Source organism: Genypterus blacodes, unplaced genomic scaffold (assembly GCF_046128005.1).
Source record: "Genypterus blacodes isolate CSIRO-AG114 ecotype Tasmania unplaced genomic scaffold, CSIRO-AGI_Gbla_v1 ptg000011l_1, whole genome shotgun sequence".
Classification (NCBI taxonomy): Eukaryota; Metazoa; Chordata; class Actinopteri; order Ophidiiformes; family Ophidiidae; genus Genypterus; species Genypterus blacodes.
The window spans coordinates 1,833,128-1,855,503 of NW_027466825.1; the positions used below are offsets into that span (position 1 = coordinate 1,833,128).

At 40.3% G+C, this 22,376-nt stretch overlaps 3 protein-coding genes and 1 long non-coding RNA gene across 8 annotated transcripts; 1 reads left to right on the top strand and 3 right to left on the bottom strand.

Moving 5' to 3' along the window:
• Positions 1-1,212: 1,212 nt before the first annotated feature.
• Positions 1,213-14,597, bottom strand: LOC143009180 (uncharacterized). Of its 5 annotated transcripts, XM_076161203.1 has the most exons (35): positions 14,316-14,596; positions 13,600-14,129; positions 12,553-12,879; positions 12,356-12,412; positions 11,267-11,431; positions 11,061-11,154; positions 10,802-10,911; positions 10,659-10,729; positions 10,450-10,554; positions 10,271-10,366; positions 10,050-10,178; positions 9,828-9,953; positions 9,716-9,750; positions 9,531-9,562; positions 9,365-9,427; positions 9,262-9,279; positions 7,800-7,964; positions 7,594-7,687; positions 7,335-7,444; positions 7,192-7,262; positions 6,965-7,087; positions 6,788-6,883; positions 6,568-6,696; positions 6,346-6,471; positions 6,234-6,268; positions 6,049-6,080; positions 5,882-5,944; positions 5,779-5,796; positions 4,319-4,483; positions 4,057-4,119; positions 3,954-3,971; positions 2,494-2,658; positions 2,232-2,294; positions 2,129-2,146; positions 1,213-2,033 (listed from the first exon to the last, which is right to left on the bottom strand). In XM_076161203.1, exons 3-35 carry the CDS (start codon positions 12,617-12,619, stop codon positions 1,969-1,971), a joined length of 2,787 nt encoding a protein of 928 aa, XP_076017318.1. In that variant the 5' UTR covers positions 12,620-12,879; positions 13,600-14,129; positions 14,316-14,596; the 3' UTR covers positions 1,213-1,968. The 5 variants fall into 5 exon arrangements, with proteins under 5 accessions (XP_076017318.1, XP_076017311.1, XP_076017344.1 ...); XM_076161196.1 differs by having other exon boundaries at positions 1,214-2,146; positions 14,316-14,597; XM_076161229.1 differs by lacking the exons at positions 2,232-2,294; positions 2,494-2,658; positions 3,954-3,971 and having other exon boundaries at positions 1,214-2,033; positions 14,316-14,587.
• Positions 14,598-15,066: 469 nt separating this feature from the next.
• Positions 15,067-15,480, bottom strand: LOC143008629 (uncharacterized). The gene is made up of 2 exons (XR_012964616.1): positions 15,397-15,480; positions 15,067-15,351 (listed from the first exon to the last, which is right to left on the bottom strand). It is a non-coding gene; the product is annotated as an uncharacterized LOC143008629 (long non-coding RNA).
• On the top strand, positions 15,193-17,216 carry LOC143008618 (uncharacterized). The gene is made up of 4 exons (XM_076160466.1): positions 15,193-15,489; positions 15,704-15,804; positions 15,931-16,083; positions 16,204-17,216. The coding sequence occupies exons 1-4, from the start codon at positions 15,312-15,314 to the stop codon at positions 16,663-16,665; spliced, it is 894 nt and encodes a 297-aa protein (XP_076016581.1). The 5' UTR covers positions 15,193-15,311; the 3' UTR covers positions 16,666-17,216.
• A 96-nt stretch (positions 17,217-17,312) lies between these two features.
• cirop (ciliated left-right organizer metallopeptidase) lies at positions 17,313-22,331 on the bottom strand. Its single transcript, XM_076160442.1, has 15 exons — positions 22,124-22,331; positions 21,246-21,669; positions 21,016-21,109; positions 20,695-20,746; positions 20,411-20,560; positions 20,184-20,309; positions 19,961-20,048; positions 19,727-19,869; positions 19,301-19,484; positions 19,037-19,106; positions 18,862-18,958; positions 18,544-18,651; positions 18,333-18,458; positions 18,112-18,239; positions 17,313-17,991 (listed from the first exon to the last, which is right to left on the bottom strand). The coding sequence occupies exons 2-15, from the start codon at positions 21,652-21,654 to the stop codon at positions 17,787-17,789; spliced, it is 1,980 nt and encodes a 659-aa protein (XP_076016557.1). The 5' UTR covers positions 21,655-21,669; positions 22,124-22,331; the 3' UTR covers positions 17,313-17,786.
• Between the last annotated feature and the right edge of the window lie 45 nt (positions 22,332-22,376).

Consider the following 22,376-nt stretch of genomic DNA (forward strand, 5'->3'; position numbering starts at 1 on the left):
TGTCTCAATTAAGACTATCTCTGACTTTAAACAAAGACAAAACAATTTTGCAGTTCTGCATCAATAAAAGGTTCTATCTATCTGTACATCCATCTATCTATCTCTCCCTCTCTCCATCTATCTATACCAGCTTTTATAGAAATGACTTTCTCGTCCTGCCTACTGATGATGCATTTTGTGAATTTTGGAACGATGGAATGATGTCATCATCCCAAAGTTGCACCTCAGCTCAGCTGGTTTCTTTGAGTAAGTTTGAATGGGAGTTGAGACTTGTAGAGAATATAAAGTGATTTGTGATGATTTATTGATGGTCGCCTAGGGGGCGTGGAGGAACAGTAACAATCGCACCCAGATAAGAAGGACACACGTGCCTGCGAGGTGTAAAAGAAGAGAGGAAGTGACAACAACCCTCAGGAATCAGGACGGTTTATCACTGTGACGCCACACACACACACACATTCACAAACCATGCGAGCGCTGCTGCACATCCATATGCGCAATGGCGCTGTACTTGGAACGTCTATCTGTTGATTGATGGACGGGGAGAAAGCCGGCTGACCTGATGAATATCCGATTAGTAATGTTACACATGGGCGTGTGAGCTTACAGCTTGTACAGCATGTGTAGAGCCACTTTATCTGCATTAAGCTCCTGAATCAACATCTAATATGGATCAGGGCTCTGTGTGAAGCGGCCCCTTCAATCTTTTTAAGCGATCTGCTTCAGCACACCCGGTTATCAGAGCCAGCAGAATGCCAATGGAGACCCTGGGCAATGTCAACCCTAGTTTATTACCCTCAGATAAATGTAAAGATACTGAACAAAATGGCTGTTTGCAAACCACTGTGAGGGGCACGCCGGCATGTCTGCACTCTCTCAATCATTCTGCCCGCTCGCTTGCTCGCCTCTCATCTCTCTCTCGTCTTCTCCGCCACCCTCTGAAGGCCTGCGCAGAATGTGCTGGCAAAGGCGAGAAGAGAGACAGAACAAGACGGAGGTGGAGAAGGAGAGCGGGGGAGTGGGGTGGTGGTGTTGGGAAGAGAACGAAGGCCATGTATTCTGATTTTGTTCTCATTATTCCTTTCCGGCTGGGCGATATCCAGACGACTTTCTTCATTTAAGTAGAAATAAGTACAGCAAGTCAACATGTGAAGTAAAACGAACGGGGTTATGTGTAATATCAGTGTTCCATCAGTTATTCTGGAATGGAAAGTATCTCATTAAAAAACACAGTAAAGATGCAACAAAGCAAAATGGCTCCAATTTTATGTTTGCATTGGAATTTATGATTCAGTTACAGCAGTTTACAAAGCATTATAGATTTGATAGAAATTAATAAATCAGCAAATGTTTCAATGTTCTAATCATGTGAATGGAATGACTTAAACATTAAAGTATCTTTTGTATATGAGTAAAACATCTAAAGCCGTCCTGTTACTGCAATATCATAGTTACAATGTAGTTATTAGACCATCACAACTTTGGGTCCCATGTGAAAGCTTTTTAAAGGGGAACACATCTAATCATCTAAAGGAGGGGATACAGTGAGACCCCATATTTTATCATGGGCTTTGTAAAATAAAAGGCTCAAAGGTGGAAAGGCTCAAAGTAAAGGAAGATGAAAACATATTGGATTTTTATGTGCAATTATTTGTTCTTATTGTATATTTGATCCAATCGATTCACACCAGGGCCACAGTGCATCATATATCTTCAGGATGAAATACAGGTTACAGGGTCTTCATCTCAATAAGATAATGTTTTACTGACCAAAAGTAAGTAAGAGGCCTTGAATAAAACATTCTCTTATAAATGTCCCATCAATCTACATATGTACATACTAACAATAGGTTATACTGTATGTCATGTCACGTAATATCTATTTACATCATCTGTCTTACTCCTCTACTCCAGATTTAATGTTGGTTGTTTGTCGCTGACATGATGTCATTCCCGGACAAAAATGATTCAGGTGAAACACTTGAACACTCCACGTCTCAAGAGTCCAACCAGCCAAGTGCAGGAACAGAATACTTGAAAAAAACACCCACCAGAATCACTGCACATAACCTGCCTTTCCTACGCAGAATCTGGGCCAAAACCTTCATCATCATACGTTTATATTTACCTCCTGCACAATGCTCCTCTGGTGGGGAAAAGGGAGAGAGAAATAAATTAGAGAGGAGCCTATAAAGGAGCCTAAAGTATGACTCTGTGAGCAGTGTCCTCACCGCTCCATTCCTCTATCTCTCCAGTCTGCCTTCCTGAGTTGGTCTCATCAGGGATCTCAGTCTCTGTGGTTTGGAAATGGAGGCATTAAGGATTTTTAAAAATCTCAGTTTTACCATTTACCTATGTTTTATCTCAAGAGTACTCCACCTCTTTGTTGAAAGCAAATAAAAGACTAGATTAGATGTTTTCCATACCATAATAACCATCGTTGTACATTGTTTGCTTATTTTCTTTGGTATCCACCATCATCTGACTCCTAACCTTGGTTTTTCACGTCAGTGGATTCAATCTGTTGATTTCTGCCTGGATTCAGAGGAGGTCCTTCTTCTTCTTTGCCTTCCAGCTTTTGCCCCTTGATGTTGCTTTCATGCGTGTAGTTAGAAGGTCTTTTATTCATAGATGGATCTGGCGGGACGCACAGCTCACCTAATAATCAGGACAGACCATAGGTGTGTCAAATGTAATACAATGTTATAATGAAATGTAATAATAATGTAATGTCATTATGGAAGGAAGGAGGGAATTCTATTTTTTATCAGACACACTCAAGAAATGTTTCTGTGGCAGATTTAATTCAGCAGATTTTGTGCTATGTTGGGTTTATTTTTGCGTTAATCTAACAGTGTGCTGAGTAAACTGATAGTAGTAAATACATATAATGGAAACCTATGGACAAATAATGCTTGTTAATAATTCCTTTCTGATGTGTCTGGCTCAGAATCTATCAATGACAACTTTGATTGAGAGCGATTACGAAGGGAGACATACTGCACTTGATAACGTTTGTTGTGTTTCGGCGCTAAATAAATGAAGTCGAATTGAATTGAAAAATGCTCCATTACAAAAAGGCACAGGAAGTGCTGGAAACACCGCTAACCTACTGTAAGGAAGTGGTGACCTCTAGTGGTCAGATGGAATGAATAATAAATACTAATTAAAAACTAAGTTACAACTTGTAATTCACGGTTATAAAACAAGTTCACTCAGAAAACATGGTAGCAATTAAACTAATAAGAACACTGAAGATGGATAATAAAGTAAAATAAATTACTACATGGCCGTAAAGGAATATGCCGTTAATTATCAGGACATATTATAATTGATGCAGTTTAAATTTATATTTCAGTAAGCATAGTTAATGCGAAACGAAAAATGAGAAAAGTCAATTTACAGTCAAAATTACTCTCAAAACACACGTGTATCTATATATCTATATATTGATTAATTCGTCCTCTCTACACTCAAACGTTTGTGTTACTGAAAGTCGGGATACACTAAAAGCTACATGGACTGAATTGAAATTCCTCGACTGATTTTAATCTTAATTGTGCAAATCTTTAGTGTTCATCTCACCGTGTGCTGAGGTACGTTCAAGTAAGAGGCCTTGAATAAAACATTCTCTTATAAATGTCCCATCAATCTTCACATGTACAAACTAAAAATAGGTTATACTGTATGTCATGTCAAGTCATATCTATTTACATCATCTGTCTTACTCCTGTGCTCCAGATTTAATGTTGGTTATGTTGGTCACTGACATGATTTCATTCCCGGACAAAAATGATTCAGGTGAAACACTGGTGAAACATCTCAAGAGTCCAACCAGCCAAGTGCAGGAACAGAATACTTGAAAAAAACACCCACCAGAATCACTGCACATAACCTGCCTTTCCTACGCAGAATCTGGGCCAAAACCTGCATCATCATACGTTTATATTTACCTCCTGCACAATGCTCCTCTGGTGGGAAAAGGGGAAAGAGAAATAAATTAGAGAGGAGCCTATAAAGGAGCCTCAAGTATGACTCTGTGAGCAGTGTCCTCACCGCTCCGTTCCTCTATCTCTCCAGTCTGCCTTCCTGAGTTGGTCTCATCAGGGATCTCAGTCTCTGTGGTTTGGAAATGGAGGCATTAAGGATTTTTAAAAATCTCAGTTTTACCATTTACCTATGTTTTATCTCAAGAGTACTCCACCTCTTTGTTGAAAGCAAATAAAAGACTAGATTAGATGTTTTCCATACCATAATAACCATCGTTGTACATTGTTTGCTTATTTTCTTTGGTATCCACCATCATCTGACTCCTAACCTTGGTTTTTCACGTCAGTGGATTCAATCTGTTGATTTCTGCCTGGATTCAGAGGAGGTCCTTCTTCTTCTTTGCCTTCCAGCTTTTGCCCCTTGATGTTGCTTTCATGCGTGTAGTTAGAAGGTCTTTTATTCATAGATGGATCTGGCGGGACGCACAGCTCACCTAATAATCAGGACAGACCATAGGTGTGTCAAATGTAATACAATGTTATAATGAAATGTAATAATAATGTAATGTCATTATGGAAGGAAGGAGGGAATTCTATTTTTTATCAGACACACTCAAGAAATGTTTCTGTGGCAGATTTAATTCAGCAGATTTTGTGCTATGTTGGGTTTATTTTTGCGTTAATCTAACAGTGTGCTGAGTAAACTGATAGTAGTAAATACATATAATGGAAACCTATGGACAAATAATGCTTGTTAATAATTCCTTTCTGATGTGTCTGGCTCAGAATCTATCAATTACAACTTTGATTGAGAGCGATTACGAAGGGAGACATATTGCACTTGATAACGTTTGTTGTGTTTCGGCGCTACATAAATAAAGTCGAATTGAATTGAAAAATGCTCCATTACAAAAAGGCACAGGAAGTGCTGGAAACACCGCTAACCTACTGTAAGGAAATGGTGACCTCTAGTGGTCAGATGGAATGAATAATAAATACTAATTAAAAACTAAGTTACAACTTGTAATTCACGGTTATAAAACAAGTTCACTCAGAAAACATGGTAGCAATTAAACTAATAAGAACACTGAAGATGGATAATAAAGTAAAATAAATTACTACATGGCCGTAAAGGAATATGCCGTTAATTATCAGGACATATTATAATTGATGCAGTTTAAATTTATATTTCAGTAAGCATAGTTAATGCGAAACGAAAAATGAGAAAAGTCAATTTACAGTCAAAATTACTCTCAAAACACACGTGTATCTATATATCTATATATTGATTAATTCGTCCTCTCTACACTCAAACGTTTGTGTTACTGAAAGTCGGGATACACTAAAAGCTACATGGACTGAATTGAAATTCCTCGACTGATTTTAATCTTAATTGTGCAAATCTTTAGTGTTCATCTCACCGTGTGCTGAGGTACGTTCAAGTAAGAGGCCTTGAATAAAACATTCTCTTATAAATGTCCCATCAATCTTCACATGTACAAACTAAAAATAGGTTATACTGTATGTCATGTCAAGTCATATCTATTTACATCATCTGTCTTACTCCTGTGCTCCAGATTTAATGTTGGTTATGTTGGTCACTGACATGATTTCATTCCCGGACAAAAATGATTCAGGTGAAACACTGGTGAAACATCTCAAGAGTCCAACCAGCCAAGTGCAGGAACAGAATACTTGAAAAAAACACCCACCAGAATCACTGCACATAACCTGCCTTTCCTACGCAGAATCTGGGCCAAAACCTGCATCATCATACGTTTATATTTACCTCCTGCACAATGCTCCTCTGGTGGGAAAAGGGGAAAGAGAAATAAATTAGAGAGGAGCCTATAAAGGAGCCTCAAGTATGACTCTGTGAGCAGTGTCCTCACCGCTCCGTTCCTCTATCTCTCCAGTCTGCCTTCCTGAGTTGGTCTCATCAGGGATCTCAGTCTCTGTGGTTTAGAAAATGGAGGCATTAAGGATTTTTAAAAATCTCAGTTTTACCATTTACCTATGTTTTATCTCAAGAGTTTTCAGATATTATTTGCAACCTTACTTTTGTACATGAGCAGATATGCAGTTTTGGATCTGATGGAAAATAAGTCCAAAGTTATTGTTGGTACACAACAATAAACATGTGACATAATAAAATGACATTTGTATTGATTAATACCTCATCTAAGTAATCTTATACAATTATGAACAATGAAAGAATTCTGATAAAAATGACATTTGTCCTACCTGTACACTCCACCTTTTGGAAATGGGTCAGCAGCCTGAACAATTACACAGAAACAATAGATTGTTATGTCTTGAATGCCACATTCATGGCTGTGGTATAAATCCTCCTCACCTTTTGAACATGGGCATCATCAAAGTCATACCAGGTGTTGTTGCTGGCCTGGATGGTGGCTGTGTAATGTCCACCTCCTTGACCACCCATGTGGTGCACAATTCCATAGAGTTCATACTTTGCAGTCTATAATCAAGACGACAGTCAGAGACATGGAGAGGAATTATAGACAAATATTCTGGAATACCATTCATCCAAATGTGTGAGGTTATTTATCCTTGCCGCTCTCTCTAATGTGGCTGGTATAGCCACAAGGCGGTGAGTTTTAATACAGCGCCCGTAGATATCAAGGTCAAATCTCTTGAGGAGTAGAGTTAGAATCAGAGGATATTCATTCTCCACATCACATTCCTGAGAAACAAAAGAAACAAAATGATTACTATTTTTGTGTTAGAAGTCATAATAATCAAAGTGGGCCAGTCTTCATTTGGTCTCAACTCACACTGGAAGCATCTTTGTTCTTACGACATGTTTGGCAGTAAACCTTGTTGTCTCCATGGAATGATGTAGACCCGAAAATGCTTTCAAAGCCTTTTTCCTGTCAAGGCATAAATGCCATGATGAATTCTAACATGAAGCTCACTACAAGACAACATGAGTATGAACTTCAAATGTTTACCACAATGTAGAGATGATCTGAATCAGAAAGTGACAGTGGGAGGGTCCAGTGTGTAATTGTCTCTTCATTCACAGTATGTCCTTCATCACAGTTAGTACTGTGTCTCAGCTCAACTTGGAAAAGCTTCAAACAGAAATAAATTAATATGTATTGGGATGCTATCATGGATGTATCGTGTTACTTTTGTTTGTGCTAGTAGTTCTTAAATAATGTATCTAAGTGCTCACCTTAGAGACCTCTGGGCTGAGCTGTGGTAAAAGCAACCCCAGGCACTCAGCAGCATCTTTTTGTTGGAAAACTACATAATAACACAACAGCAACTTTAGATCAGCCAAATCATGTAGTTTACTTACTATTCCACCTCACCTACCATCTTTAATCCCAAATCTCTGTGTGATAGAGCGGGTTTGACAAGCTCTGTATTTCAGTTGGTCAAAGAGATGTTGCAGCTCCAAATCTGTGTCCTTCTCTTTATTCAGCCTATGAGCAGACAGGAACTTCATCATCAAGACTGAAATGATAAGTTTAATCAAGTTTGGCCTTTTGAGACATTTGCCCCACACTTCAAAGCACCATCTTCTGGAATAATATTTGAGTTGCTGTTTCTGTCAATTGAAGCCATGTCAAACCTGTTTTGGATCCCAGGTGTCATGAAGAGGACTTGCAGGATACAATTGAGATAGCATGTAGCTCCCTGATTAATCAGTCCATAGTACTCCACCTCTTTGTTGAAAGCAAAAAAAAGACTAGATTAGATGTTTTCCATACCATAATAACCATCGTTGTACATTGTTTGCTTATTTTCTTTGGTATCCACCATCATCTGCCTCCTTACCTTGGTTTTTCACGTCAGTGGATTCAATCTGTTGATTTCTGCCTGGATTCAGAAGAGGCCCTTCTTCTTCTTTGCCTTCCAGCTTTTCCCCCTTGATGTTGCTGCCATGCGTGTAGTTAGAAGGTCTTTTATTCATAGATGAATCTGGCGGGACGTGCAGCTCACCTAATAATCAGGACAGACCATAGGTGTGTCAAATGTAATACAATGTAATAATGAAATGTAATAATAATGTAATGTCATTATGGAAGGAAGGAGGGAATTCTATTTTTTATCAGACACACTCAAGAAATGTTTCCGTGGCAGATTTAATTCAGCAGATTTTGTGCTATGTTGGGTTTATTTTTGCGTTAATCTAACAGTGTGCTGAGTAAACTGATAGTAGTAAATACATATAATGGAAACCTATGGACAAATAATGTTTGTTAATAATTCCTTTCTGATGTGTCTGGCTCAGAATCTATCAATGACAACTTTGATTGAGAGCGATTACGAAGGGAGACATACTGCACTTGATAACGTTTGTTGTGTTTCGGCGCTAAATAAATGAAGTCGAATTGAATTGAAAAATGCTCCATTACAAAAAGGCACAGGAAGTGCTGGAAACACCGCTAACCTACTGTAAGGAAATGGTGACCTCTAGTGGTCAGATGGAATGAATAATAAATACTAATTAAAAACTAAGTTACATCTTGTAATTCACGGTTATAAAACAAGTTCACTCAGAGAATATGGTAGCAATTAAACTAATAAGCACACTGACTATGGATAATAAAGTAGAATAAATTACTACGTGGCAGTAAAAGAATATGCCGTTAATTATCAGGACATATTATAATTGATGCAGTTTAAATTTATATTTCAGTAAGCATAGTTAATGCGAAACGAAAAATGAGAAAAGTCAATTTACGGTCAAAATTACTCTCAAAACACACGTGTATCTATATATCTATATATTGATTAATTCGTCCTCTCTACACATTAAAACGTTTGTGTTACTGAAAGTCGGGATACACTAAAAGCTACATGGACTGAATTGAAATTCCTCGACTGATTTTAATCTTAATTGTGCAAATCTTTAGTGTTCATCTCACCGTGTGCTGAGGTACGTTCAAGTAAGAGGCCTTGAATAAAACATTCTCTTATAAATGTCCCATCAATCTTCACATGTACAAACTAACAATAGGTTATACTGTATGTCATGTGAAGTCATATCTATTTACATCATCTGTCTTACTCCTGTGCTCCAGATTTAATGTTGGTTATGTTGGTCACTGACATGATTTCATTCCTGGACAAAAATGATTCAGGTGAAACACTGGTGAAACATCTCAAGAGTCCAACCAGCCAAGTGCAGGAACAGAATACTTGAAAAAAACACCCACCAGAATCACTGCACATAACCTGCCTTTCCTACGCAGAATCTGGGCCAAAACCTTCATCATCATACGTTTATATTTACCTCCTGCACAATGCTCATCTGGTGGGGAAAAGGGAGAGAGAAAGAAATTAGAGAGGAGCATATAAAGGAGCCTCAAGTATGACTCTGTGAGCAGTGTCCTCACCGCTCCGTTCCTCTGTCTCTCCAGTCTGCCTTCCTGAGTTGGTCTCATCAGGGATCTCAGTCTCTGTGGTTTGGAAATGGAGGCATTAAGGATTTGAAAAAATCTCTGTTTTACCATTTACCTATGTTTTATCTCAAGAGTTTTCAGATATTATTTGCAACCTTACTTTTGTACATGAGCAGATATGCAGTGCTGGATCTGATGGAAAATAAGTCCAAAGTTATTTTTGGTACACAACAATAAACATGTGACATAATAAAATTACATTTGTATTGATTAATACCTCATCTAAGTAATCTTATACAATAACCTAACAATGAAAGAATTGTGATAAAAATGACATTTGTCTACCTGTACACTCCACCTTTTGGAAATGGGTCAGCAGCCTGAACAATTACACAGAAACAATAGATTGTTATGTCTTGAATGCCACATTCATGGCTGTGGTATAAATCCTCCTCACCTTTTGAACACGGGCATCATCAAAGTCATACCAGGTGTTGTTGCTGGCCTGGATGGTGGCTGTGTAATGTCCACCTCCTTGACCACCCATGTGGCGCACAATTCCATAGAGTTCATACTTTGCAGTCTATAATCAAGACGACAGTCAGAGACATGGAGAGGAATTATAAACAAATATTCTGGAATACCATTCATCCAAATGTGTGAGGTTATTTATCCTTGCCTCTCTCTCTAATGTGGCTGGTATAGCCACAAGGCGGTGAGTTTTAATACAGCGCCCGTAGATATCAAGGTCAAATCTCTTGAGGAGTAGAGTTAGAATCAGAGGATATTCATTCTCCACATCACATTCCTGAGAAACAAAAGAAACAAAATGATTACTATTTTGGTAGTCAGAAGTCAAAATAATCAAAGTGGGCCAGTCTTCATTTGGTCTCAACTCACACTGGAAGCATCTTTGTTCTTATGACATGTTTGGCAGTAAACCTTGTTGTCTCCATGGAATGATGTAGACCCGAAAATGCTTTCAAAGCCTTTTTCCTGTTAAGACATAAATGCCACAGTGAATTCTAACATGAAGCTCACTACAAAAGACAACATGAGTCTGAACTTCAAATGTTTACCACAATGTAGAGATGATCTGAATCAGAAAGTGACAGTGGGAGGGTCCAGTGTGTAATTATCTCTTCATCACATTTAGTACTGTGTCTCAGCTCAACTTGGAAAAGCTTCAAACAGAAATAAATTAATATGTATTGGGCTGCTATCATGGATGTATCGTGTTACTTTTGTTTGTGCTAGTAGTTCTTAAATAATGTATCTAAGTGCTCACCTTAGAGACCTCTGGGCTGAGCTGTGGTAAAAGCAACCCCAGGCATTCAGCAGCATCTTTTTGTTGCGAAACTATATAATAACACAACAGCAACTTTAGATCAGCAAAATCATGTAGTTTACTTACTATTCCACCTCACCTACCATCTTTAATCCCAAATCTCTGTGTGATAGAGCGGGTTTGACAAGCTCTGTATTTCAGTTGGTCAAAGAGATGTTGCAGCTCCAAATCTGTGTCCTTCTCTTTATTCAGCCTATGAGCAGACAGGAACTTCATCATCAAGACTGAAATGATAAGTTTAATCAAGTTTGGCCTTTTGAGACATTTGCCCCACACTTCAAAGCACCATCTTCTGGAATAATATTTGAGTTGCTGTTTCTGTCAATTGAAGCCATGTCAAACCTGTTTTGGATCCCAGGTGTCATGAAGAGGACTTGCAGGATACAATTGAGATAACATGTAGCTCCCTGATTAATCAGTCCATAGTACTCCACCTCTTTGTTGAAAGCAAATAAAAGACTAGATTAGATGTTTTCCATACCATAATAACCATCGTTGTACATTGTTTGCTTATTTTCTTTGGTATCCACCATCATCTGCCTCCTTACCTTGGTTTTTCACGTCAGTGGATTCAATCTGTTGATTTCTGCCTGGATTCAGAAGAGGCCCTTCTTCTTCTTTGCCTTCCAGCTTTTGCCTCTTGATGTTGCTGTCATGCGTGTAGTTAGAAGGTCTTTTATTCATAGATGAATCTGGCAGGACGCACATCTCACCTAATAATCAGGACAGACCATAGGTGTGTCAAATGTAATACAATGTAATAATGAAATGTAATAATAATGTAATGTCATTATGGAAGGAAGGAGGGAATTCTATTTTTTATCAGACACACTCAAAAAAATTTCCGTGGCAGATTTAATTCAGCAGATTTTGTGCTATGTTGGGTTTATTTTTGCGTTAATCTAACAGTGTGCTGATTAAACTGATAGTAGTAAATACATAGGAAACGTATGGACAAATAATGTTTGTTAATAAATCCTTTCTGATGTGTCTGGCTCAGAATCTATCGATTACAACTTTGATTGAGAGCGATTACGAAGGGAGACATACTGCACTTGATACTTGATTGTTTGTTGTGTTTCGGCGCTAAATAAATGAAGTCGAATTAAATTGAAAAATGCTCCATTACAAAAGGCACAGGAAGTGCTGGAAACACCGCTAACCTACTGTAAGGAAATGGTGACCTCTAGTGGTCAGATGGAATGAATAATAAATATTAATTAAAAACTAAGTTACATCTTGTAATTTAGGGTTATAAAACAAGTTCACTCAGAGAATATGGTAGCAATTAAACTAATAAGCACACTGACTATGGATAATAAAGTAGAATAAATTGTATATGGCAGAAAAGGAATATGCCGTTAATTATCAGGACATATTATAATTGACGCAGTTTAATTTTAAAATTCAGTAAGCATAGTTAATGCGAAACGGAAAATGAGAAAAGTCCAGTTCAGTCAAAATTACTCTAAAAACACACGTGTATCTATACATCTATATATTGATTAATTCATCCTCTCTACACTCGAACGCTAGTGTTGCTGAAAGTCGGATGCACTAAAAGCTACATGGACTGATTTGAAATTCCTCGACTGATTTTGATCTGAATTGTGCAAATTCTTTAGTGTTCATCTCACCGTGTGCTGAGGTACGTTCAGAGTCCGCTGACATCGTGGGACGTTTCACACTCATCTCTTAAAAGGTCAGAGAGGAAGAACACAGTAAATAAGCAAAGTGCACAAATACATTGTAAGTTGTAAATAGTTATAGACAGTTAATTCTTCAGGCTATTTAATGGTTGTTGCATGTTAGATAAATACGTGTCCGTGCTTACCTTCGTTCACTGGAGACTGGACACTTCCAAGGTTACACTTCAAGATTACTTCAAGTCTTACTTTCATTTTCACACATGGATCGTTTTGATCACGCCTGGCGCTTTTAGTGAGGCGTTCATGCCATAATATTTACAGGGTGACTGACGGATGATTTTTATTTCATCGCGTATAAACTAGAATTTCGAATAAGAATATATATTAGAATATATTTATTGACATTGTTGTTGTTGTTAGTGGGTTTGGGATCATTAAATTTCGTTAGTGGAAACATTCAAGCTGTGGGAGTTTCCCGATGTCTAATTGAAAAGGTATTCAATCCATTAGAGCTGTTGATTTCTGCCTGGATTCAGAAGAGGCCCTTCTTCTTCTTTGCCTTCCAGCCATTGAGATCATTGAGATCTTAAAAACTTCAAAACTTATAATGACATTTGTATTGATTAATACCTCATCTCAGTAATATTATACAATTATTAACAAAGATAGGATTACTTCTGGGTTTATTTGTTATTCGTGGCAAACAGTAAAGAATATCCAAAAAACAAACATGATCCATTTATCCAGCTTGGCCCAGACATTGTATCAGGACCGTTTAGTGATGACTGAAGTAAAATTATAGAAGGAGATGCAAACTAACTGTTTTGGCAAGAGTTCAAAGGACAAACAGACAAAAAAGCAAAAGCAAAGGTCTTGACTCTTAACTCCTAGCAACCTGCATAATCTGATCCTAATTACATAACAGCAGTCGATGTTATGACTGTGACAGACACAACAGATAAGGGCAAGGGTTTCAGGTACTTTCCTATCTCTCTCTCTCTCTGTGTGTGTGTGTGTGTGTGTGTGTGTGTGTGTGTGTGTGTGTGTGTGTGTGTGTGTGTGTGTGTGTGTGTGTGTGTGTGTGTGTGTGTGTGTGTGTGTGTGTGTGTGTGTGTGTGTGTGTTCAGCGCGCGTGTTCAGCTTTTGGACACGAGCATAGAAACGGCTCACATGACTTCATGGAAAGAAGAGCAGAGAGCGAAACAGAAAGTCTTTGTCTGTCGGTCTGAGACATTGTTTTGCTTGGAATGCGTTTGCGGGAAATGAGTAGAGCGGGAAATCAAAAAGATTTCAGTGAAGATATGAGGAAATATTTTGACTGAAATATTTCAATGAAGCAGGGACTTTTATTTTCCATAACTAAGATGTCTGGCTTAGTGCCTAATCACATTAAACGTGACAAACACAAACATGAACACGGATACAGGTGAGTTGCTGACTGATCCATTTGAGAAATAAAATGCTATTGTGCAAATTGTATGTTATTATTTGTTATGTGCAATACAAATATACATAATAAACAGACAGATATTGATCATGGTCATTTTGTAAGTAACCAAAATATGATTAATCTTTTTCATGTCGGTTGAAGGTGTTTTGGTGGTGGCCAGTCCGTTCTTCAGCCTCTCGTCTGCATCGACTCAGGCGCCTCCAGGCAGCCGCAGAATGAGGTGAACAGTGGACAGGTGTTGTATCAAACAATCTGTCAGAAGGTCAGAATCCTCCAGTGGTCTGGTCCCGAACACAAGCAAGATGTTTCCCACTGAGAAGCACAAGTGTATAGAGCATAAGTACGGATGTAGTAACAGCTTAACATGATCAACCAGGTACAATCCATTATCCATATAAAACTGAGTTAAGCTGTAAAATAAGCCACAGCTTGTTGTTTGTCTGGAATCAAATATTGCATCGTTCCACAGAATGAGAGAGGGAGTGAGGATAATCGTACCTATCTGTAGTTTGGCAATGATCCGCTTTTTCATATGCTGCACAGTCATCCTCTTCATCTGCTCCTCAGTTTCACACAGATCAACGATATTTTGCTGTCCTTGAAATCCAACTACTTTGACTTGGCATCTGCACATCTTGTCCTTCAGTTGATTGTTTGAATGTAGAGGTGGATTATTTGAACAAGGAAGAGGTATTTATAGAGCTCAGGGGTGTTGTTCCAGTGTAAATGAAACTGAAACTTCAATTTCTGTATGTATATTCAATACAGCGAGAGAGAATATGCCCGTCATTGAGATCTTAAAAACTTCAAAACTTATAATGACATTTGTATTGATTAATACCTCATCTCAGTAATATTATACAATTATTAACAAAGATGGGATTACTTCTGGGTTTATTTGTTATTCGTGGCAAACAGTAAAGAATATCCAAAAAACAAACATGATCCATTTATCTAGCTTGGCCCAGACATTGTATCAGGACCGTTTAGTGATGACTGAAGTAAAATTATAGAAGGAGATGCAAACTAACTGTTTTGGCAAGAGTTCAAAGGACAAACAGACAAAAAAGCAAAAGCAAAGGTCTTGACTCTTAACTTCTAGCAACCTGCATAATCTGATCCTAATTACATAACAGCAGTCGATGTTATGACTGTGACAGACACAACAGATAAGGGCAAGGGTTTCAGGTACTTTCCTATCTGTCTGTGTGTGTGTGTGTGTGTGTGTGTGTGTGTGTGTGTGTGTGTGTGTGTGTGTGTGTGTGTGTGTGTGTGTGTGTGTGTGTGTGTGTGTGTGTGTGTGTGTGTGTGTGTGTGTGTGTGTGTGTGTGTGTGTGTGTTCAGCGCGCGTGTTCAGCTTTTGGACACGAGCATAGAAACGGCTCACATGACTTCATGGAAAGAAGAGCAGAGAGCGAAACAGAAAGTCTTTGTCTGTCGGTCTGAGACATTAATGGCTGTTGTACTCTGTCCTGGCTCAGTGGAAGAAACAGCATGGGCTCGTCTTTTTCATCGGGAGCACAGGTTTCTCAGCCTCCACCAGAGAACAACTCGACAGTGAAACTGAGAATTTCTCAGCCTCCACCAGAGAACAACTCCACAAAGCTGGAGAAGTGTTATGACTGCAGAGACTCCACACTTCAATTTGTGGATGGAGATGATGATTTAGATGGTAAGTAGACAAAGATGGTGGTGTATTTCCATTCTGAGAGATGTTCTTAAACTGCCCTGCACCCTCTCTGTAATGCATGTGTGTGTGTGTGTGTGTGATGTGTAAGAGTGGTGCAAGACGAAGAAGTTTCAAGTTGCATGTGATAAACATTGTGAATTGCATGTGACCTGACAAAAATAAAGTATCTTAAATCTTCTTTCACCTCTGGTTGTAGTTGAATACGTTGGTTACAAGTCTCTAAGAGCAGCTATGTCCTGTGGTCATGCTGTCACTCCGATGTCTCTCACCAAATACTGTCGCTGGCTGCTGGATGAGGTAGGCTACTATACTAACTACCTGTTTACTTAAGTTATCAGGTAGCTCAGACAAATATGCAGGTTTGGTGGCAGAATAACAATGATCAATACTGAAATATTGAAATTAAATATTTAAATATTGAAGGGCCGACAGAGATTTGTGTGCCCTGTGGATGACTGTGATAAAGAATGGAACTACGGGGAGGTCCGTAAAATGGCTCTTCTTACCGCAGAAGAAAGGCAGTACTTTGAGGAAAAGATGACTCTTGGTACCAAGCTGTATTCAGAAACCAAATCAGTAAGTATGTTACGTATAATATGTCAGAACACATTCATTGGTTGAAAGTTAGTTGTGCAAATAGAAGAGTGACTGTAAGAGCTTATCTGTCCTCATTGTTCTGTAAATATTATATTACAGTGTCCTGGCTGCAAGTCTCTTGTGATGAGAGAGGATGTCTCCAATCTGTGTGTCCGCTGCACAGTGTGCTCAACAGTGAATAGAAAGAGCTATAAGTTCTGCTGGCAGTGCTTGAGGGAATGGAAAGGTCCATATCCACGGTTAGATCGATGTGATAATGATGGCTGCTATGACAGGGATTTAGAAATACTGAAAAACTGCAAAGAAATTACATTTAAGAGTGTGAGGGACGTCACTGGCTGCCCCTCTGTCCGAGCCTGCCCCACCTGTGGCTTCCTGGTGCAGCATGACACAACCATGTGTAAAAGCATCACCTGTAGCCGGTGTAAGGTGGAGTTCTGTTTTGTCTGCCTGAAGCTCACTAAAGAGTGTTTGAAATTAAGAGATACGTGTTATTTTGTCTCATGCTACAGCGGTGTCGCCCCTCGACAAACCTCTATCCCTGTTTGGAACAGCAAATAACCAACAGAGCACCTGGCTGCATGTCCTTCACTTTCTGTTGATGTGTCACTGCCCTCTTATGGACAGATAATTAACTGCACTCGATCGGATATCAACTTTCTACTGTACATATTCTCTCTGACAATTAGATCACTTGTGTGTTGGTGTGTACAAATCATCTTAAATATCTGATATGCATATTACTGTTCATGTTATAATCATAACATGTGTGTAACTAATCACCCATGTTGACTACAGCAGGTGGTTACAAAACTGTGCTTAAACTTGTTTAAACAAAAAAGGAAAAGACAGAGGCCAGAACACATTAGTGTCAGAAGCTGTGCAGGCACTGTGGTAAGAAGGCCAGTTACTCCTGTAAAGACCTGGATGTCTGTCTGGCTACTCTGTATCATGTGTAGCATACTTCACCATTAGAAATGTGACCAATGATCATCTGTAAGAATAATAATGAGCTGCAAACCTTTCTGGAGTGTATAAAACATGATGCTCAGGGCTTAGAAAATAAATTGGTTTGTTGCCATGTTAATGACAATAAACTGATCCTCACCTGATTCTGCCTGGTTGGTCTCCTTCCTTCCTTTGTTTTAGGAGAAGACGCTAGACCTGTCCTGGCTCAGTCTGCAAGCTCTTTTCCCCCCTTAACAGAGTGTTGATCATAACAGCTGTTTATCTGAAACTAAGATCCTTTATTACCTGATGTCAAGATGAGTCAAATATGCTATTTGTTTGAATACATTTCTATTCTACGCTCAACAGGTCATTTAGCTCTGTAAAATCTGGCTCCCTCATTTTTTCTCTTCTATTTTTAAAAAGCCTTGCATTCAACATTTTTACTTAAGAGTAAAGAAGTATTGGCTTTGACACGTTAAGAATTATCAAAAGTACAAATCTTACAAGATGAATCAAATTTAATGTTGCTTTTAGGGACAATTGTCTGTTTGGCGGATGTCCTTGTCCTTGGGACATATGGAAGTAGTAACTACAGCCAACAGATAAATGTAGAGGAGTACAACAAACATATTTCCCTCTGAAAGGTAGTAGTGCAACAAAATATATATCAATATACAATATAATTCAATATTTCAGTACCAGAACTGCTTCTGTGGTTTGGGGTACTTTTGCTACACCTCTGGTGCGGTGTGGACCCTGATCCTGCTGAGTCTGTACTTCCTGTAAGATATCACGACTGCAGCTGCGATACACCCAACAGCAGTGACACCAAGTGCTGGGACCACACCGACCTGTGCTGGGGCCCTGGGGACATCAGCTAGAGGGAGGGATGACCAGGTCAGACCCGCGGCTGGAGTGAAAGTTTGATGGGAATAACTGTAAAAAGTAATAAAGTCAAATGTGGAGTCCGTGACTTAGCAAGTTGTTTTGTTAGTCGTTGCTGTTCATTTTTGTAAGGACACAAAGGAGCAGGAGGTGTCTGTACACTTGCCTTACCTTGTAGAAGAGATCGGATTGGTGGTTGAGGCTGGAAATGTGTTAAGATTGTCTGAAGGAGGAGCAACATCAGGGTACAGACACAACCTCCTGTCAGGGCAGAATACTAAACCCTGGTATCCTTGGATCTGAGTATGATAAGACAGTAGAGATGCTTATACAAGTAAACGACCAATCAGAACCAAGTTGATATACTATGAACCTGTAAAATCAAATAGTACCTGAATGATGCCTCCTGCTGGACAATCTATCCAATCAGAGCCAGAAACCAGGATCTGATAGCGATTGAGTCCAGTACATCTGTGTCTATAACAGCAGCCCACCACAGAGCTGCCGGTTGACAGAAACTGAGAGAGGCGAGTGTGGGAGGGATTAGAGAAACACAGGTCATAGGTTCATACCACCCACCCACCCACACCCACACACACACACTTCTTTGGTGAGGTTGGAGAAGAAACATCGGCTTTCGAATCCAAAGATCTCCCCGCTCTGGTCTGCTTCAGATGAACCTTTGTGATTCGCCTCCTTCCAGCACTCACTCTGAGAGACCAAAACAGAACATGAGTCAATGAAGCACTGTGTGTAGTGGCAAGAAAAAGGACACAAGTGAATGCTGGAGGTAGAGAAAGAGTAGAAAATGTATATCACTTGGGACATATAGAAAGAAAATGTGTGAAATGTAAAATGATTCCTTTAATATGGATAATTTGATTTGGTGAAGACAATTTTAAAGTAGATTTTGAGACTTACTCCATTTTTGAGGGGTTTGTATACATGGCAGCCTTCAAGGTATTGGTCAGTCTTGCACTCCCCCTTGTGGAGGTGAAGATAATGACACCCAAGTCCACTGAATGGGAAAATCACAAACCACATCTAACTTTAACATTTAAATCTTTAAACATAGAGTTTACAGTAGATAGCATACCTGCCGGAGCAGAAAAAGGATGAAGAGTTGTCACGGCAATGTGACAGAGAGCCGAATGATTCTCCTTCACCTACAAAAGACAAATATTCATCATTGAACGTATGTTATGCAAAGGTGTTGTTTTTGATTTGTGTAAGAGAATAAGGAGGATGACGCATGAGGGTGATGAGGAAGAGGATCAGGTTGAGGATGAAGACAATAAGGATGATGAGGGCGAGGATGAACACAAGGAGGATGAAGAATGTATATTGGACGCTCCCTTACCGTCTCCCCACACCAGGCTCTGTGCTCGGCTCAGGTTCACTGTGTACCAGCCTGTGTCCCGTAGAGCCGCAAGGGTGACCGGGTCGACACGAACTGTGGTCCAATCCCCCAGTACCGCCCCCATGATGGAGCCCTGCAGGACCCGGGACTCCCAGTGCGAGGACACGCTGCCCGGAGACACACCCTGAGACGGTATACAAAGTGTTAAGTGTCATAAATGTGTAGTAAAGTGGAGTGTGCAAGTTGTAGTGTATATTGTTTCGATAATGACTTAACTTGTAAATTAATGCTTTAAGGGACACTGAAAATATATTAAAGGGATATATGCATAGATTATGGGATAATAAAGGGCTTTTAAAAGACTTTCTAAAGGGCGTTTGTCTCCTATTGTTTCACAACCTAATTAAAATGCGTGTTGTCTGGTACCAGGTTCTCTAGTGGCCCCCCTAGCTCAGGGTCAGAGGATGCGAGGTGCCTCTGCAGGGCCGACACCACAGATTGGGTGAAGATCCTCATCTGGCCCGAGCCATCAACATGAGTCACTGCACCCAGAGGAGAACAGCCCGTGCCTGAGGAATGACGGGAGGACACATTTAAGGAAACATTTCATGAAGGAACACTCCATATTGGGACATGAAACTATTAAATCAGTTTGAAAACCTTGAGGAGAAGAGGAGGAACAGTCACTCCAGGTGCTGAAGAGAGCTTTAGAGAAACCAAGTGCATGAAACAGCTCATGGATCACAGTCTGAAAAGCAGACGAGCACACACACACACACGTCCTGCGATTGATCCTTCTCTTTCAGGCATTGATTGTAAATGAATCCTCCTGAGCTACAGATCATATTTGTTACATAACCCTCTTTGTCTTTATTAATGGTACCTGCACCGTAGCCTGGTGGCTGTATGTGGCTGCTGTCAGCCTCTCCCTGCAGATGACCACCACCCCAGCCAGAGGTCGCCCATGGGCGTCTGTCTGGCAGTGGACTGCGTAGGCTAACACGTTAGGCTGGGCGAGCAAAGAGGAGGAAGGGGAGGAGGAGGATGTGAAACAAGTGACATAAGTAATCATAATTATAAATGATCCCAGCGCTCCCTGTGAGTCGTCACCTCTGCTCGACACTTGTCTGTGCTCCATACATGAAGGTAAAGCAGGAAGTCAGCGTCAGGCAGTCCAGCTCCTTCAGGTCGGAGCACGGTCCGGCGAGGTGAATTCGCTTCTGGATACGCGACGCATCCACCCAGGTGATCATCTGGGATCTGGGAAAGACAGTGAGGGAGTTCCTTTATGAATGGAATAAATGGCTTCTGTGTCACCTCAGCAGGAATCCTGAAGGAAGTGCTGTGTGATCGTATTTACTTTGCCTAATAATCAAATTCAGACCGATGCTCACCGTCACATCCAGGCACGTCTCTGTTCTGTAGTTGTTGTTGGCTCTGCCGCACCTGAGTGGAAATCATGTGTACTTCTTTGGGTATATTTACGCTGCTTGTTCAATTGTGGGAACTTTCACGTAAAGGCTCCTCTGTGGTTTGTTGCACATTTCAGGATTTGTGGAAATCAATGAAATAACTTGGAAAATGATCATCAAACTGAAAGAATAGAACTGATCAACAGTTTGAATGTGAAGTCTTTGGAGATCAAAATGTGGCAATATAAGTGTGTTTGAGGGGCTGTAGTTGCACACACACATACTGTAAACGCAAACACACACCTGTTGTAGTTGACAACGCTGGAATTCTTCCAGAGGAACTTGCAGTATTTGTTGATGTCTCGGCTGAGCAGCAAAGGACCGTGCACCCTGTTTACTGTTAAAGGTCAATAGTTCATACACATTAGCCTCCTCAAGTGTGTGTGTGTGTGTGTGTGTGTGTGTGTGTGTGTGTGTGTGTGTGTGTGTGTGTGTGTGTGTGTGTGTGTGACTCGCAAACAGCACTATGTCACCTGACAGTAAAGACGACACCGCTCCAACAGCTTCTTCCACTGCAGGCCTCAGTCTCGCTTTCTCAGCTTCCGACAGACCCAGACTCTCCCTCGGAACCCAAACCCGTATCCTGATTGGCTGTGGTGACGCAGGATTGGCGGCCGTCTGCTCACTCCTCTTCATCTTCTTCAGGAACAGGGCACGCTGAGGTGATGCCCTCTGGCCTGGATGTCTGGTTTGCAGCTGAGAGAGAGTGCCGGGTCTGGTCTCGCTGGGTGGGCTCTCCGGGTGGACGGGTGCAGCTGTAACCACCCTGACCCGGGCCTGGACCTCATCAAAGACGCACTTTTGCAGGGCCACTGAGAGCTCAACCACCAACACCATCATCATCATCGCCGCCCAGAATCTCGGGGGTGGAGGTAAAGCCATAATTACAGTAGGAACCTATTTAAGGGTCACAGCAGGGACAAAGGTGGAACATTGGGACGAATTCCCCCAAATTACAGTCTGATCCAGGAAAGAAGAAGCTTTTCCAGGACATTTAATGCCCCATGGGAGAAGATGATATTGATTTGTAACATTGATAGATGCAAAATGATTGACTTTCCAATTTCAAAATCAATTTCAGAAAGAAGAAATGCACAAAATAATACAACACAGTCGGTGTAGTTACAGGAATGAATGGAATTACACTGAATTACACAAATAAATGAAGGTTGTAAGACAAGTGTAACATGTAAAATGTCTTAAATCAACAGCAGAAGAATTAAAAGGACTGATTTTAAAAACTACAGTACCGGCAAAATCTAAAAGGATTTCAGTGTGACATTCTGGGGAGCCAAACATATTTCAGATTTCAGTAGAAAAGATGAAGACAATTAGGTCAAACTGGTTTTACCGTGTGTGCAGACGCATTCTCAGATGTCCTCGTCTTTGTCAATCCGTCCTCGTCCGTCCGGTAAGCTCAGGTTATACCTCTACGCTCACCGACGTTACCGCTCATTTGCCTTCTAAACCTGCAGAGAGGCCAAACTTCTCTGGATGCGTCCTCAGGAGAAGGTGTGAAGGTTCTCCCAGAATACAATGCACAATGCAAAGACCCCTGCCCCCACCCCCCCGAGGTGTCCTGCCTGTCTCCCCCACTCTCACCC

Bases quoted from the DNA above. Each gene is read 5' to 3' on its own strand.
- LOC143009180 (XM_076161196.1), bottom strand. From the start codon at position 12,619: ATGAAAGTAAGACTTGAAGTAATCTTGAAGTGTAACCTTGGAAGTGTC. The intron at 9,954-10,049 runs GCAAGGATAAAT...TCTTGATTATAG, and splicing joins CAGCCACATTAGAGAGAGAG to ACTGCAAAGTATGAACTCTA. The intron at 6,472-6,567 runs GCAAGGATAAAT...TCTTGATTATAG, and splicing joins CAGCCACATTAGAGAGAGCG to ACTGCAAAGTATGAACTCTA.
- LOC143008618 (XM_076160466.1), top strand. From the start codon at position 15,312: ATGGGCTCGTCTTTTTCATCGGGAGCACAGGTTTCTCAGCCTCCACCA. The intron at 15,490-15,703 runs GTAAGTAGACAA...CTCTGGTTGTAG, and splicing joins TGGAGATGATGATTTAGATG to TTGAATACGTTGGTTACAAG. The intron at 16,084-16,203 runs GTAAGTATGTTA...ATTATATTACAG, and splicing joins TGTATTCAGAAACCAAATCA to TGTCCTGGCTGCAAGTCTCT.
- cirop (XM_076160442.1), bottom strand. From the start codon at position 21,654: ATGGCTTTACCTCCACCCCCGAGATTCTGGGCGGCGATGATGATGATG. The intron at 20,747-21,015 runs GTGTGTGTTTGC...ATTTCCACTCAG, and splicing joins AGCGTTGTCAACTACAACAG to GTGCGGCAGAGCCAACAACA. The intron at 18,652-18,861 runs GTAAGTCTCAAA...TTGGTCTCTCAG, and splicing joins ACAAACCCCTCAAAAATGGA to AGTGAGTGCTGGAAGGAGGC.